This window comes from Lissotriton helveticus, chromosome 2_1, assembly GCF_964261635.1.
Source record: "Lissotriton helveticus chromosome 2_1, aLisHel1.1, whole genome shotgun sequence".
Lineage (NCBI taxonomy): Eukaryota > Metazoa > Chordata > Amphibia > Caudata > Salamandridae > Lissotriton > Lissotriton helveticus.
Genome location: NC_136059.1, coordinates 1,384,268,802 through 1,384,286,687, shown reverse-complemented (window position 1 = coordinate 1,384,286,687; position 17,886 = coordinate 1,384,268,802). Strand labels below are relative to the sequence as shown.

The window sequence follows — 17,886 nt, the reverse complement described above, 5'->3', positions numbered from 1 at the left end:
ACAAGGATTTAAAGGCTTCCATTAGAATGGATCAGGTAGGACATCGTACAGCATGGTTCAAATCAGGCAGGGGTGTGCGGCAAGGCTGCATCCTTGCCCCCATGCTGTTCACTTTATACATAAATGCTCTGGAAAATAACCTCCTGGCAGTCTCTGCGGACACACCGCGTGCAGGAGACACTCATATTCCGGTGCTTCTGTACGCGGATGATGCCGCATTGATAGCTAGGACACATTTAGGTTTACAGAGACTTTTAAATACATTTAGTGATTTCATGTCCTCTCTTGACCTAGTGGTGAATAATGCTAAATCACACGTAATGGTTTTTGGGACTGCTAAAAATAATATTAAATCCTTTTACTGTAAAGGGGGAGTGATTACTAATGTTAAAGTTTTCACTTACCTAGGTGTAGTTTTTGACTCCAAGGGAAACTGGACCCCACAAATAACAGCTAAAACTAAAGCAGTGAGGAGCTCTGTAAATGCGATCCTGAGCTTCTCAAGGAGACTTGGGGGGAAACCAAGTGGTGCATTATTAGCTTTGTATAGGGCAAAAACATTAGCTATTGCACGGTATGGAGCAGGTCTGTGGGGTTATGTGAAAACAAACTATACAAAAGGAGGTTAACAAGTTTCTTCGTTCGATGTTAGGGCTCCCTCCGTCGACAGCCACTTTCTCAGTCCATCAGGAGCTTGGAGCAGATTATATTACTGACATCCTCGCTATGGCACCTATCCTACTATGGATTAGGGTTTGGACCAATAACAACTTGGGTCTTAATCACAAAATACTGATGGATTGTTTAAAACTTGATAAGTATAAAGATATTGCTTGGCTGTCTTACATTCATAAGTGTTCAGTGGAACTAGGCCGCCCCAAGATATTTTCCGCCCCGTTTGGCTTGATAAAAGCAGACCTAGACTGGGTTAAGCTCAATTTCCTCAAACTCAAGACCCTGGAGAGAGAGGAACATCAATTAATAAAACCCACAGTTAGAGCTCATTTTATGACAATAACATGTATAGCTATTCAACCGTACCTCACTTTAGTTAATATCCCATTTCACAGGTGGCTTCTGGTTAAATTTCGATTTAACCAGATTTATACGGTACTTTGTGATAGTGAAGGTTGGTTTAAGCCCGAGGACGCACCTGTATGTAAATGTGATGACTTTTCCCTGCAAAACAACATGCACTTAATGCTGTTCTGTCCTTTTTATAATGTTCCAAGACAGAAGTATTTGGTACCCTTACTGAAAGAGAAAGCTTTTTTACAGGCAAAACCAGCACTCCTGTATTTACAAATGCTTGAATCCCCCTTGGTGATGTTCAGCGTAGCAAATTATCTTGTCGCTGCTGTTAGAATTAGGAAGAGGAATTTACAAGTGTAACATTGGGGTTTGTGATGATTGTTGTTTTGCCTTACCTATTTGTACATGATGATTTTTAATCTTGTAATTTTTAATAATTTTTTACTGAAATTGTACTGTATGTATATTTTTATATGAATTTTGGAATGGTTTTTTAACTGTCTGTAGTATGCTTTTATGATTTTTAACAAAATCGAAAAAAGTGGTTTTGACTTGACTTGACTAAAAACTGGGCTGTTGTCTCTGTCTTAATTCAATAAGGAAGTCATGTTCTTCTCACTCTACGTCCACTGTTACACCAAGTTATAATGTTGCTAGTTGAATTACAACACGGTATGTTGAAGTTTCATCTAGAGGTGGTGTTCTTCTCACTCTATGTCCACTGTTACACCAAGTTATAATGTTGCTAGTAAAATTACAGCACGGTATGTTGAGGTTTCATCTGGAGGTGGTGTTCTAACGGGATATTGCTCTAAAGGTTCCTCACCGTCTGACTGCATTTGTTCCATGCATCTTTTGAACCTGGAACAAAGACCTCAAACGGTTGGGCCTAATATTCTTCTTCATCTGAGGAAGCGGTATAGACAGAAAATATGGATTTGTGCCCAGTGGTATTTGATGATCTAAACACTGTACGAGTGGTTTTAGAACGCTTAGGAGTGTAGTACTGGCATTCATTTGGTGACACTACCTCCTTAAAAGTAATTTTAAGTTAAATAAAACTCTTTCATAAGATGGTAGACTCTGCTGCAGAAGTGGTTGATCTTGCTAGGTTTGTGGGCCTAAAAAAAAATCATTCTGAAAACCTGTCCGAACATTATCTGTGTAGCATTAGAAATACACTCTTTCTTGCCTCACGTCCAGATTATCAACAGTATTGTCCAGAATTAGTGTTGAGACATACTCAATTGAGCTCTTGGGCTTTTTGTTGTGAAGAATTTTACCAGTGTTGAGGATCTGGTGGTTCTGATGCAGGACCCGATTATGGACTGCCTTCAGTTTCAACCTTTGGAAGGCGATGTTTCTTCAGTGGCAAAGGTCTTTTAAGGTCCAAATGGCCTTGTGTTTTGAAGCAGATTGGTGGATAGTTTGATTACTTTTATTTATGACGTGTGTGTTTTTAACGCCCCTTTTTGGCAGCACTGGAAATCTAACATGGGGGGGGGGGGTGTCTCTGTACTTCTGCAGTGTTGTATGAAACTCAATACAATTTGTTTTACTCGGGCCCCTCATCATCCATAAATTGTGGTTCTTCCAGGTTAATTTGACTTTATGAGCCCTCATCGGAATAATGTCCTCATATGCCCCCGAAGCAATGTCGTCCAGGTTTTTCTAGAGCCCACCTACATTTACAAGTTCCAGATAGCCCATTTACATTTGAAATACTGATGTGCTGAACAGCTTTGTCTGCTATGATCTTGAGGTACACACAGAATACAAATGCAATACCAATCAGACTGAGCCAACTTCATATGACTTTGGGGACATGATCAAAATGGTGTATTTTCCATTCCCCCAAGGAGACACTTTCATGCAACCTAGAATGTAAGCTAACAGGATTTAGCATTAGTTGATGCCTTGATTAAGAGTCTTTTTGCATCTGATGTACTGTGAAAATCGATATTCTTTGGCACCATATAGTTGTCTTGCCACAACGTTGTTTTGAAGACAGATCGACCAATGGTGGGTGGGGGGCAATGTCGAGGGTGAGGGTATCTAAGATGGAGTCTGCATGCTGATGCACTGTGGGTTTTGGCTACATGTTTGCAAGTCATTCTTGACACAAACCTAAAAACATTTACTATTCTGAACACAACACTAATGTATGTATAATAGATGCACACCTTGTGATATAATATACATGCAGAAATCATAAAATAAACGCAAGGCTAGGATATGCAGGCTGTATAAGAGAAGAGGGGGATTATCATGGTGAAATAAGAAAGGAACAAAAAGTCAAAATACGGAGGAAGCTTCTCGGTTCACCAGGAAAAGGGCGCAGGGAGAAGAAAGGGGTGCCACAGTGGGGTAAAAAGTGGCACGTGCAGGGTCAGCGGCAGTGGGGCTGAAAAAAAAATTCAGATTTGGGCTGCTGCAGTCAATGTTGCATCACTAAAGTCATAAGGATTGTGAAACTTCCAAGCGTAAAAAAAAACGAACAAGTGTAGCACGTATGCAGCGGGACATGGGCAAGGGGCTAGTACGTATCTTGGGGTTCTTTTTGGAAAACACTGTTGCAAATATATTACTAATGCATGGTAGCGCAGTATCAATTATAGAAAGTATATTTTCCTTTGAAAAAGACACTAAATTTGCTAAGCCCCGTTTTTTTTACTGACAAGCCAATAAGTTTTGCCTCTGCGAAATCTATTGGTTTTATCAATGGTCTTTTAGACATGTTGTACAGCAGCGTGAGCTGCTGTGCAACATGGATTAAAGTTTTTTTTAAAAAGCTATATGACACGGCCAGCGTTTCCCGAGTTATAGTGATTTTTTTTCTTTAAATTATGTTTTTATCACAGAAGTCGACTTTTGTTAAGATAGAAGCTTTAACCCACTACAGATCTCTCAAATCCAAAACAAAAATGTTTTACCAACAGACTCGACAAATGTAATGTTTTCCAGTTAAGTATTTTTAAAGCAATAGAGCGGTATATTCGACTATGTGTACAGTTTAAAAAACGAAAAGAAAAGAAAATATAAACAAGGCATAAATAATTCATGTAAAAAGCCCCTCTAGTGAAAAGGGTTACTAGGCTGATAAAACATATAAAGTCAGTCTCCGCAGATAGAAGGCCAGGCCTTTTTTTCTTTTTGCCATCTCTCCTCGCTGAAGGAGCACACCATCCTCCCTTTACTATAAGGCCCCTGCAGAAAGAGTGCACAACAGGTCACCAAACAATTGCAGTTTCCAAGCCGATTTGCATAATGCCTTTCGGTCCCCATCCAAGCGCTCAAAACTGTTGTCTTTTTGGCAGGGGGACAAAATCCACAAAATATGTGTAAATACAGCATGGGGGAGAGGGGTTAAGTAGCACAAAGGCGGGGATAAACAAAACAGAAGGGATGAAAATAGGCAGGGTGGGGTTAGAAACAGACGGTGGGTGGGGAGACCTACAGTGCCATGCACGCTTGAGTGCTCAGCCAAAATAAACAAACAAGCATTTGCAATGCAATAGGACTCACATTTATGCAATACCTATTGCATTGCAAACGGGAGCGTTGGCGGAGGTGAGAAAGCACGAACAATGGGGAGTGCGGGTGGGGGGACAAGAAGGCACAGATTGCGGGGGGGGGGGAGGAGGGTACGGGGAGAAAACAGTACTCACAATCTAAATAACACATACCATGCAACACTCAAAATAAAGGGGCCAGTAGCCTTGGAAGGATACAAATGACGACATGGCTGTCATAAGTAGGGACTAACAAGCCTATAAACCAATTGGAAGGCAGCACTTAGGATCGACAAAGATACAAGCCTATGAAAAGATGGGCGGGGAGTGGGCGTGGCTTCTCTCACGTAGTCTACTACCACAGATCAACCCCAGTGCAGCGCTTGCGTGCTGGCTCAGGGCTCGACCTAGAAAGTACCATCAGAAAAGTGTGGCCAATGAAAGAACACCAACTGCAAACAGGAATCTGTGCTGGGTCCATGCTCTACGGCATGGGCAGAAGCCCAGAGACGACTGCAAGAGGAGGTGGGAATCCAGCATGAGGCGTGGCCAGTAAGAAGCAATGAAACAAGAGTGAAATGGATGCCAACTAATGATATGTACTGATAAGTAATGGATGGGCTCTCAGCTCGTTTTAAAGCTTTTTTTTTCTAACAATAACCTTCGCTGACAGTGTAGGCAGGCTACAATGATGTGTTGAAATTTGGTTTCAGAAAATATGTATGTCGTGATTTATTTTGATCCTATTAAAATCTCTGATTCCATCAAACTACAGAATTACAAAAAAAATTTGCTTCATTTGCGCTTTGCTTATTGCTAATAAAGTCTGAAAGATTTGTATAGTTCATTTACATCTATTTGAAATGTATGCGTTAGAAAAAAATGACTTCTACGGTATCCCTGCAAGACTGCCACATAGTTCACTTTACAAATTCATTTGTCAGGCTTTGCAATTAAAGTAAACACCAATATCCACGTTAAACAGACATTTGCCGGACGTTATTGCCTAACATTTGACCTCTGTTTTTGTAATACAGCCAATGTTACCGGATAAAAACTAAATTTAAAGACCTCTTTATTGCTCAGTCACCTTCTGTACCGCTTCATGAATATTTTGGGGTTGCTGCAGCAACCCCTGCACCTCTACCTCCAGCGCCTATGATCAGCTGTTAGGAATCAAGGTGAAGCAAGGTACTCCTCACACAGTTCACATATGGAGAGTTTATACTACAATGAGTGGTTGCTTGAAAAGTTAAGTCTTCAGCTCTTTCAAGAAGTGGGGAAGGCATGGGGCCAGCCAAATCTGAACTGGAATGGAATTCCATAACATAACCAAGTAGGTGGTGTACCATCTCATCTTCTTCAACTGTCATAATTCCAGGCTGATAATGCCACGCCTGTACAATGTATGTGTATGGTTTTAGAGGCAGTTGAATGGCAATTAAAAAGTTGAAACCAGGCTAACAGGTGTAACACTTCATCCATCATCATCATCATCAATAAGTATATGTGGAGCAGGCATCCATTGTTGCTACGTTAATACATCAGCATAAGACAACTTTAGTAATACCCTTCTGTAAGTTCTCACTGTTCACAATTGTCTTCACATTCCAGTGTTCGCCTCTGCATTATGAAAGTGATTAAAATTCTAACATTTGTGAGGTAGCCATACTAACAATTGTGAGGTAACCATTTGAGCCTCAATGACAAAAATGTGCTAAGCTTTTCATCTAAACAAGAGAATCATACGTAAAATCTGAGTTTCCCTACAAAGACAATCAAAAAGGAGGTAGATAGTAGTTGGTCATTTAAAAAAAAGCTGTCCTTACCTCCACACGTGTATATTTTCCTTTACAGTAGAACAAGCATATTTTGCCAACGAATGGCAACGAAACAAACACCTCCGATGTAACAGGCTACGAAAAAAAAAGTAAGAATGAATGTCTTGTTGATCATAAAAGCAAAATGACTGCAAACACAGATAATTTTAACATTCTAGCAGATGCAGCTTGCAAACAAAATATGGATATTGTGTACTTCCCTGCACCTAAATTTAAACGACCATTTTAACAAGACTTACAAGTATGAAAATGACATCAAAAGATACACCATGTGGGTTTTCAATCATTTGGGTGTTGTGAACTATGTAAGAGACTGCAAATGCAGCACAATAAGTACACAATTTCGTTTTGTAGAAAACCTGCAATATGTAAAACCTAGTCAATTCTACCTATAAATCCAGGTGACTTATTGTTACTTCGGATCCTAAAACACAGAGGCCTGAACCAGTCTCAAGAATTTTGCAGCAGGGAATGCAAATCTTCTAAGGAGAACTTGTTCAAACCTATAAATAACACATTTTTAGTGTTTCCACTAATAAAAGAGGCTTTGCTGGTGTGTATTTAAAGCGTGCCCACATATAATTTTTTCAATATATCTATTAGGAGATCCTAACCGATAACACAATTAAAAAATATACCACCTTATAGTGTGCAGAAACAATGACTAGATTATCCGGAGTGATTTGGTAAGGGGAAAAGCTCAGTTCTTTAGGAACCAGAACCTAAATGTAAGGGCTGGAAGATGTACAATCCTGGACCAACAAGGAAGGAAAATGATCTGGTTTGTTTGAGAGATGTAGATGGTAAGGTAAAGTGCATTTTGGATTAGAACAAATCCAAAAGGCAGTTGCAATGAGTGAAATCAAGAAAGACCATATTCCATGCTCTTGTCTAAAAGAATACACAGGGAAAACATGTGCTTTCTTTGTTTTCAAGGTAGCTAACAGTGAGTGAAAACACCGGAGAGTGAAAGATTAAAAACCTTGTAAGAAAGTGAAACTGTATGTTGGGGGGAGGGGGGGAATAGGGTGATTGCTGAGCCACAGGGCTGAAAACATATCACTCTTCAGAGATCAAGCATAAGGACTGGAGGGACTACAGGGTTTGGACACTTGCAATCATTTTGACAACTCTGCAGTCTCTCAGAAAGGTGGGTCAAACGCCTTGTGTTTCCTGTTTGTGTTATATTAAACTTAGAGGTAACTGGATCCTGAAGAAAAAGTCTTACACAAAGAATGATGGAGGCACCATATTTATCTGCGTAAGTCAGTCTTAACACCCAATATTTTAAGTATCATCATTACCAAAATATAGCAAGAATTAAGACTGTCCCTCTTGATAAAACACAGCATCTGTGCAAACATTTTTTGCGGTCTGTAATATTGCCGCCTAAGGGCTTAGTGATTATATTTTAGGACTCAAAAAATCTCCTAATTTTCAAGAAAGGACATAACTGTGCATCAAATTCTAAGTTGCCTTCCAGGGTTTTCTTGATTATTATCACTGAAAGCTCACAATCAGTGGTGGTTTATAACATCAGCATTATATATAGAAGCCAAAAGGCCCAGTTCAAGTAACCTCAAAAGTACAGCATGACATACTCCAGAACACCATTAATGCCATGCAAACTGTAACTTATGGCGTTCTTGAGTCATCATAATCACTATGGAAGATACAAATATCATAGGTAACAAACCAATGGCATTTCTTCTTTAATGAACGTCGAATTGGACGTCTATATAGAGTTCCAGGTTGTACTTTCAGTAAAGTTTAAAACTCTTCTACATCACATCAACCCCATGCTCTTCTCCAAGGTCCTCTCTTGGGTTGCCAAACAAGTTACAAGCATTTATGTTTTTAACAGTACAACTTTTTTTTTTTTAAAAACGGTTTCATGTTGGAGAACCTCAAATAAATGTTTGTCAATATAATATATATGTATTTTTTTAAAAGGAAGATTATAAAAATAAAGAAGAGGGTAGCCCTTTACAGAGTAGCAGAGTGTGGGAGACATGGAAGTGTAAGTGAATGAAGTGTAAATCTTATAAAAATTTGCAAATTACGCACAATACTGTTTTACCAACATCAGTATGATGAACATTATCTAGTTGAAACATCTGGATTACCATATCTTTTTCTGCCATTGTAAATACTGCTAATTTGGCAATAACCAAAATGTGCAGTCTTGACAAGATCAACGTTGTATCTTGCATGCTCTATCTTTTGGTTCAAAATCGGTACTCAAGAGCTACCTTTGAGGTATGGCAATGTTTGAGGAAAACAAAATAAGTGTATTTTGAGATACATGCCATGTAAAGACATGGTATCTTCGCTCATTAGAAAACAAATATGTGTTTGTGGAACACGTCCAAGATCATTACCTCCCACCTGCAAAATAATTCCATTAGGGTAGATCAGCTCGACATTCTTTTATGCTGGAATATTGTACTCCATTTCATACCATGAATTCCATTTTACCAAACCTCCTGTCCAGCCCACACTTCTTACTAAGTAATGTGCAACAGGACACTGCTCTGCCCAGACCACCTATGAATCTACTAGGATCAACATTTTATAGGAACTGTTGTGAGCCCTTCTTTTAGTTGCACATATACATAAAAATGGGCTATAAAGCATGCTCACCTACAAAATAGGACACCCAGCATTCAAACATTAAGCATCATTTGTTGGTTGGACTACATATCTAATAACTGAACTCGCGGTTTACATGTTAAGTATTTTACTTTCTATTAGTTATTTTCAGTACTCTGTTAAGTGACATTATTTGACATTTTCAACAAGATTCGTTTTAAAAAACTGAACTGACTTGGATTGGATAATCTGCTGGAACATTAAAATATGTTAAACATTACACTCTAAAAATTAAAACAATACAATGATTCTATAGACACACGTTACTAGTTAGATTATACAACTCTCAAATATAAACAAATGAAAAAAAAGTTTAACTCTGCTTATTTGCAAACTGAGAAATTAGTGTGTATCACTAAATAAAAAAAAAAGGCTAAAAAGCTAACTTTGAAAAGAACTTCAGGTTAATTAATATGTTCATAATGGCTCTCAAATAAAAAAAAGTTAAACTCAAAAATTAAGGTGCTACCTTCACATTGTATCCCACACTCGAAGCACTAATACAACCTTAACTTCAAAGATAAGGGATTTAGTAGGTTACATAGACTCCTGAACCAAAAATTAAACAATACTCAATATAAAAATGTTTGTTTTACACAATCAAACCACCCTCCTTCATGCTATCTTGTATCATATGACAACACATTTACAATCATCTGCCCATCAACCCAAATGCATATGACGGCAGAAAGACTGTCATATCTGCACACATATACCAGCACATTACCACAGACCCAGAATCACACATCCACACAGCTACATTTATCTTCCCACACTCAACAAATATGAATAAATAATACACATCAAATGGGCACAGTCACTAACCTCCACCTCTACACACCATTAAGACACAGCACCTACCTTCATACATCCATGCACACACAATAGTATATACTAATAAGCATAACACAGCAACAAATACTATTGTATGCTAACATGATCATCACACAGCCAACATTTACCAGTGATAAACACCAATAGAGCAATAACTTATTGCAAATGTAAGAGAGGATTTGTCCACATACCACATTGCATTCACACACAACTGTATGCTCAAAAATGTTCTAAAATACACCTGCACCACAATTATATACTAATACAACCATCAAGCACCCATGCAACCACTATTTTAATTACAATACTTAAATACCAGAGTCATTTCATGCAGTAGTATAATCTTTAACACACGTAAAATGCAAGTTTTGATAAGTAAAAACAAAGGATACTATATTGATTTTCTACAGTGGGTTTGGCCACAAAGTCAAGGTTACACCTTAACTTGAGATTCTCTACACTATACACCGTATTAGTCAACTTTAACTGCCTTTCAAGGTCAGGTTTTTAAGGGAATATGCTTATGGTAGTGTAGGAAAGTGCGCTTATGGTAGTGTAGGAAAGCGCCCTTATTGTAGTGTCACCCCTCCCCCGACTTTTTGCCCCAATGCTGATGGTTAGGACTCTGAAAATGCACTCGAGTCTGCTGCCCAGGTCCCAGTGGTCTCTCCCTAAAATTGATGTGTGAATTGGTAACCCCAATTGGCAAAGGACTTTAACCCCCCTTATAAGTCAGTAGTATATGCTATCGGTGGTACACGGGGAATGCACATTATAGGAGTCTCCAGGGCCTGAAGCACTGTTTGTGCTACCCTGAGTGACTCAAGTAAACTGCTGACAGCAGGTTTGCCACTGCAGGAGCAGTGTGAGCCGCTTAAACTTGAATTTGCACTCACCATGTAAAGCAAAGTCAATGCAATATTTTTAATATATGCAAGTCACTCTCTAAGGAAGGCCTCCTGAGCCAAGGAGGCAGGATGCATTATATTAAAGGTGGGGAAATGTAAGTGCAAGCTTATATGTCCCTATAAGTGATAGACGGTCCATAGGATAACATGGACTGGCACCTGGGCAAACCAGAGGTTGCCAGCTCCATTATGGCACTGCTTAAATATGTCATATTTGGTGCCAAACCACGTGCCTCATCATCCCTGACAAATCGTCTGTCCAGGACGATGAGGTATGTACCAAGGTGACTACCCTAGAGGTTGACCACCAGGTTGCCTCAACCTTTCCTGTGCTCTGGCGGCCAGCCCGTGCTTGTTGCAGCCAAGTAAGGAATCTGACCCCCTGCCAGGAGGCGTGAACTCTCCCAGGAGTCAGAAAGAATGGTCAGGATAGAAAAGAGGTGTCACCTCCCTACCGGGCAGGATGGCTATGAAGTGGCACATCAAGGCAGAGCCTCAATGGATGCGTTATCTGTGATATCTAACCAGGCTGCATCAGAGTGGAGGAAATAGCACTGTCCTCGGGCACATTGCACCCAGGCGGGCGGGAACATTAGATATTCAGGGGGGTGTACAACCCCAGAGGGCTAGCCACACCTCTAGGGTGAGCTACCGGCTCTGTGCAACTAAGGAAGAGTTCTGTTATTTTCAAAAGTGATAGAATAGTGGGTTTTGGGTATAAAAGGTGACCTACAAACACAGATGTGGTCCCCTCGGGGGCAGGTTAGTTGCAGGGGCTAGTCTATTGGCCACTTTCACCCACACCCATAACTTCCCTAAACCTAGGATTTAAAGGCACCCCTGACATCACAACCTCAGTTCTGATCTGACTTAAAACAAGTACAAAAGAGACCTGTGTCTGCGACAACAGGAGCTTCACAAACCAAAGGTGTGATACTCCGAGCACCTGTGGCAACCTTTCTGCAACTGTATAAATGCGGTTCATCCTGGAACAAAGTTTGGTTCCCCCAGACAGAGGGGCCCCTTTGAGACTCCCCTGGACTAGTGGTAATAGCTTGCTCCAACCGCAGATAAAAACAGTACACCAAATATGAAGAAATGCTGGCCATCGTGCCCTCCGAGGAATCGCCCAGTGCATTGCGGGAAACACTGTCCCACCCATTGCAAAGTTTCAGGTTGCTACCTTGTTCCCCAGGACCTCTGGAAGTCAAAATACCTTTCTAGGGTGCTTAACGCTGCCAAGGCTTGTTAGTCACCAGTCAGGCAACCGCCCCCTTTACTCGACAATGCACCTTAAACACCAGAAACCTTAACCCAACTTCAGCAGTGGCTTACTTGTCAACTTTTTTTGCACCTTGTTCCCCACCAGCACTATGTAAGCGGTAATACCAGCTCTCCAGCGGCTCCCGCTTCAGCACCAAGGACAGCCAGGACAACTCTGCACTCGGGCTTCACGAGCCAGGTAAAACTGAACTGACTGTCGTGGCTTGTTACTGGGACCTGCATCACCCTTTACCCTCCTTGGATTCCATACAACTCGACCTGCAAGTGACCAATCGTCACTACCACGTTTCCCCAATTAACTGCAATGCAAACGTTTTGCAGTATTGAAATGCTGCGATTTCGGTTTTCTCCTAAAATACACAACTCTGGTTATATGTACCTCATCTTGTTCGCTTTGGTGTCTAAATCAAGATAAGAACCTGCTTTATTTTTAGAAATTGGTGTCAGATTTCTTTCGAGTCGTGTCAATTACTTATCCTCCAGGTTGGTACGCTGACATTCCTCTAGTAAAGTTTGACTGGTCTTTGCCACTCTACCAGGACTTAGGTAAGGATTTATTATTGTGAATCCAAGGACCATCTTTGGGGTATTGTGAGAGAACTACATAGTGAAGTCTAATCATCAGCATCACCACATAATACTTCACCTTACTAGAGGTACCTTTGGTATTAAAATAAAATCCTTGAGGGAAGTGAATGGATTAGACCATATTTTTAACACACCTTACCTTGAACTGTTATATAGAGGTTATATAAATGGATCTCAAGGACTATGAACATTTTGCTACAAGGTACTAACAAAACAAACTATTTCTGCGATGCCTACTTTTACTATTCATAGGCCCATCAAGAATCAAGGTTGGGGAAAGATCTCCCTTAATTAAAGTATTGCCCTTCCTCACTGATGAGGTGGAATGATTTCTATATTTTAATAAAGTTGATTTGTTTATAACAGAATTCTAGGCAGGATGGAGTGACATGACTGATTTAGTTTTCCACTTGGTCAAAGTGGAAAAGCCCCTATGCATCCAGACATTAAAGAAGAGGTAGAACACAGTCAGTTAAGAGACGAAACTATAAAACAAAAAAAATAAAACGGATAGCCTAACCCAGCCACTTCTGGTTTCTGAAGGATCGAACTTCTATATGTCCCTATTTTCTTTTTGATGATAAAGGCCTCTGGCTAGCTGAAATCAGGAACTGGAACCAAGGGACAGCAGGAAGCTAAGGGTTATGGGACGCAGAGTTTTAAAGATTCAGCAGTAAGGTATCTTCCAAGGGTGCAAAATCTATACCCCCTCAATAAGATTGCCAGGCAGCTTCCTTCTCCAGTAACAGCACCAAGTTTAAATCAGGAGAAGAGCTAAGACGCACTCCTCTGTGAGCCAGAGAGGCAGTTACCTTCCTTCAATGATGGCTCAAAGCTCTGCGTAGAACCTAGAGTTCCCAGGTAGACCTGCAAACAGCTCAAGCCTCCAGGGATAGCTAAGAACTCACCCCTGAGCTGAGCTTCCTTCTTCAGGGGGAGTCCACATAGGCACTCAGACTCCTCTTCAATGTGTCAGGCAGTCACGTCCACAGACTTTTTCTCAGTTGACATCCTAAACTGGCCTCCTCCGTTCTCTAAGGAAGAATGGTGCTTTGCACTCAGTTGTTTTTCTGAAGTACAGAAGCTTGGATCCATTCCCTTGCGGGCAGTCTCAATGGCTAACTCACCTACTCACCATCACCTACTACCAAGCCAAGTGGCTTTGGTGTTACCTGCACAAAGGTTGAGCCACAGTTCTTAGAAATCGATTTTGCATGCCCAACCGGGAACATTCAAAATGAGGGAGTTGTTAAAACTCACTTCTGCACAGTAGAAAGGAGGTGGAGATAGGAGGAAGAATAAATGTTGAACATTTAAACAGGTGTCCATCACAGAAACATCTTCCCTACCTCTTACAGCTAGCAAAAGGATATTAGGAAGGTGACAAGAGGTACTGCAAAATAATTGTCAGACTAAGCTGCTGAGCTCAGTCATTATCATCCACTCTTTGCAAAACATGCCCTAAGTATTTAAAAAAGCCGATCCTATAGTCTTTTGAGTAGTCGAAGGATGTTAATAAACTTTACTATAACAAATCACATTTACAGTACAGAGCTCAAGCTTTCCTCACACACAAAAACAGTATAGCACAGATTGCTTTACTACAAGCTTCGTTTGTACTTGGGTCAAACAAAGGGCAACTAAAGAGCAGGTTTAGATGCCAGGGCAATACAGTGAGCCCCCCCCCCCAAAAAAAACCCACAACAAAGGTAGCTTGTGTTAAAACTGTCCATGCACTAATTACTGATAAAGTCTCATCTTGCATTCTGCATACATTTTGGAAGGGACAACTAGAATAATTACTAACTTTCTATGCCTCACCCGGAGTATTTCTACAATGTTTTCACAAATGACCAATGCAGGGAATATTGTGACCACTACTAGAGCCCCCCCCCCCCACACACAGTGCTATGTCCAGATATAGGTGGGGGGAATGCTTCCTGAGGTAAGGTGTCAAAAGGACAAAGGCCCATCTTGAATACTGCTGGCTAGTAGTTGATGTGTCATTTGGTGTACTGTGACTGCAATGTGGAAGCAAGCTACCTAATCACTATGACATATTGGGATAATCAAAGGTATTTTGGAGCACAGTATGCTGTATAGCCAATCACACTTTTGCTGCAGTTAATGCAAGCATCTCTGAACCCACATGGTATCTTTCTGCAGACACAGTATGGCAGTATAATATCTACCTCCTCTAATTTGAATTGCTGCGAAGACAACATGAAAAAACACAATAAATAGTGGGAAATCTTGAAGGGAATATTGCTGCAACTCCAGCAGAAGAATACCAGGTCCACGATAATAATTTAACAACAATAAGCAGCTTCAAAAACGAATCTCAAGAAGCCACTCTGATGGCACTCCTGGGCCAAATGGCCAGCACCAATCTTTATGTAATCAAATCGAGAATTCTGGACAAAGAAATTGAACTTGCTGTTCATCCCAGGCTTACAAAACAGGGTAGTGCCTGAATCACGTAGAGGGGCGATTATCCATCCCATTTTTAAATTCAGCAATAAATCCAACGTTGAATATTATCGACTAATAGTGGTTCTATAACCAGAGACCAAATACTTTGCAGGTCTTCTGCTACCCTATTTTGGAATCCTGGCTAAATGAGCAGATGTTAATCCCCATTCAGCAAACTGGCTTTTGGCAAGATAAGGGAACTGTTTACTACCTAATGTCGCTATCACTGTAATGAGCAAAAAAGTTATTGAAACAGTTCATTATACTCATGTTTTGCTGATTATAATTCAGAATTAAAGTGAGTCTCTAGGAATTAGGGGAGGTTAAAAGTTTCACGCTGGGTTATTCCATCTAGCCTGCTAAAATCAACTCTACTTTTATACCAATATACGGATTTGTGTCAAAATAGACAATAATCATTCAGTCTTGAGAAAGGTGCATACCAAGTCTGGCGTCAAGCAAGGGTGCATACTTGGACCACTTTTATTCAACTTATTTTTTGCAGACCTTCAGGCGAACTTGATCACACAATTATGCACCTCCCGAAGCTTAGGAGAAAGTTGATATTAAACCTAATATACGCTGATTATGTAAATTGTACATGTAATTATATAGAGGTTACGGCCCCACATGAGGAACTGAAGCGTTTTGCGGCTAATAGCATGCTACTTCGGAAGCAAAGATTAGAAGAAAAAAAAACGCTTTTGTTTTTTGTTCCGCATTACGTGTGTTAGGTTTGTGATCTTAATTTTCTTGTGCATTTAGTAGAGTCTGGGTAGGGTAAGAATGAAAGGAGTGGATTTCAAAAAAGGGAAGTAGTGAATTGTTGTGTAAATAACGGTTGTGTATGCTTGTTAGTGTGGCATGGTTTAAAAGGAGGTATGAAAGATGAAGGAGAATGTTTGGGAGTACAAAGTTGTCAGAGGATTGGAATGAGTCAGAGGGCGAAGGGATTTGAAGGACAGGATTTTTTTTATAATAGCAAAGCATAAATAATTTATACAAATTTATTTATATGACCCAGACCACGGACGTGGTCGAAACGCGTCTTTTTGTCATGCAAAGATAAACAACTTCATATACCTGAACAGTGGGCTCGTGAAGTGCTGTTTTCCACTTTGTTTCGCTTTGGAATAAATAAATATATTTATTTGAAAGTTTTATAGAGCGCGAACACGACCCTTGCGGGTATCAGAGCGCTTTACCATAAATGTGTATAGACAACTCAAACAATAAAATTAAGCAAGAACAGAACAACAACAAAACGCTTAGTAGAAACAAAGGGTAAATAAACAATAAGGATAAGCAGGACCATAATGAATAGCAGCAAAGACAATCACAGCTAAAAAGACATCAAATAAGGTGCAGAACCGGACCAGGGTGAAATATGAGGATCATGGTAGTGATAAAAATTGAGTAGGTTGACAAGTAGGATAAAAAGCAAAGCAGTGAGGGCACTGTAAGGGCGAGCCAAGAGGAACATGATAGTAGCCAAAATTGGATAAGATGATAGGTAAAATGAGGGTTCTCATAGCATATATATATATATATATATATATATATATATATATATATTCCTTCGCGCTTTACCTCGTCGCAGGGGGAACACATTCACGCTGGTGCCATCATCGGGATCGAGGTCGTCTCCCGCTTTACATCCAACCCAAGTTTTCAAAATTGATGGCACTCCACTCAGAGGTTGCTTTTCAAATTATTTATTAACAACAATTGAGATCGCCTACGCGTTTCGAACTGAAGCGTTCTTGATCACGGCATAATTTTAGACAGTCAGTCCTTCTTTGCTTTCCCATTAAATACACATGTAAATAGCTGTGCATTGTGGGCCTTGTAGTGCAGCTTATTTACATGTGTGCATTTGAACAATTTCATTCATTGGACAAATGAGTGCATTGGCAATTATTTCATTCAAATACACTTGTTTTCTTAAGAACTAGGTTCTTGGGCTTAGTGCCCTTTATATATTTTTCTATTTACAGGTGTATTAGCAGATAAACAGATCTGAGTATTTTTCCCATTGCCTGTGCGGCCTTGCGGCGAAATGCTTCCCATCCGCTCATATCAGTAGTTAGTGCATTATTCTCTGATATGCCCTTATGTGTTTAATCAGGGATTATATTAACTGTGAACAGCTGTATATATGTGCATATACTAATGTGCTTGGGAGCATTGGAGATTCACGGGCTGAGTGCCCTGGTCACCGCAATTGCTGGCCATAGGTGTATGGGAATAGGCTGTAATGTGTTTGTCAAGGGGTGCAACAATTCGCAGTTTTAGCAAACAGTATTTTTCAGCAGTTATATTTTGCAATAATGTCAATAATTACAGATGTACATGTAGTTCAGCGTCTCCATTCAGTCCATGTGGTTGCATCGTCTTGAATCTCATGATGAGTCTCGATTCGAGTCGTCTCAAGTCCAATTTTCTATCCCCGCCACGTTCGTTTTGGGGTATCACCGCCAGGCCAGAGTATGTCATGTACTTCCATGATTTTCCAGGATGGGTGGCCATGTGCTTTGCCATGGCATATGAGAAGTCTTTGTTTTGGATCGCACGAGTATGCTCCAGGATTCGCTTTTTCAATGGACACGTGGTACTCCCTATATATTCTTTCCCGCATTTGCATTGTAATATGTATACCACAAAGGATGTTTCACATGTTATCACATCTCTTACTTCAAAGTTTTTCCCAGATGGATCACAAATATTTTTAAGATTTTTGCCAATCTGACAGGCTTTACATAC

General features: G+C 40.2%; 1 protein-coding gene across 2 annotated transcripts in view; it reads right to left on the bottom strand.

The window, feature by feature from the left end:
• Positions 1 to 17,886, bottom strand: part of TDRD7 (tudor domain containing 7) — a 1,293,444-nt gene that overhangs the window by 296,262 nt on the left and 979,296 nt on the right. For both annotated transcript variants that reach the window (XM_078676318.1, XM_078676319.1), the window contains exon 12: positions 6,374 to 6,460. In XM_078676318.1, coding sequence (XP_078532444.1) covers positions 6,374 to 6,460 — 87 coding nt within the window. The remainder of the gene's footprint in view (positions 1 to 6,373; positions 6,461 to 17,886) is intronic.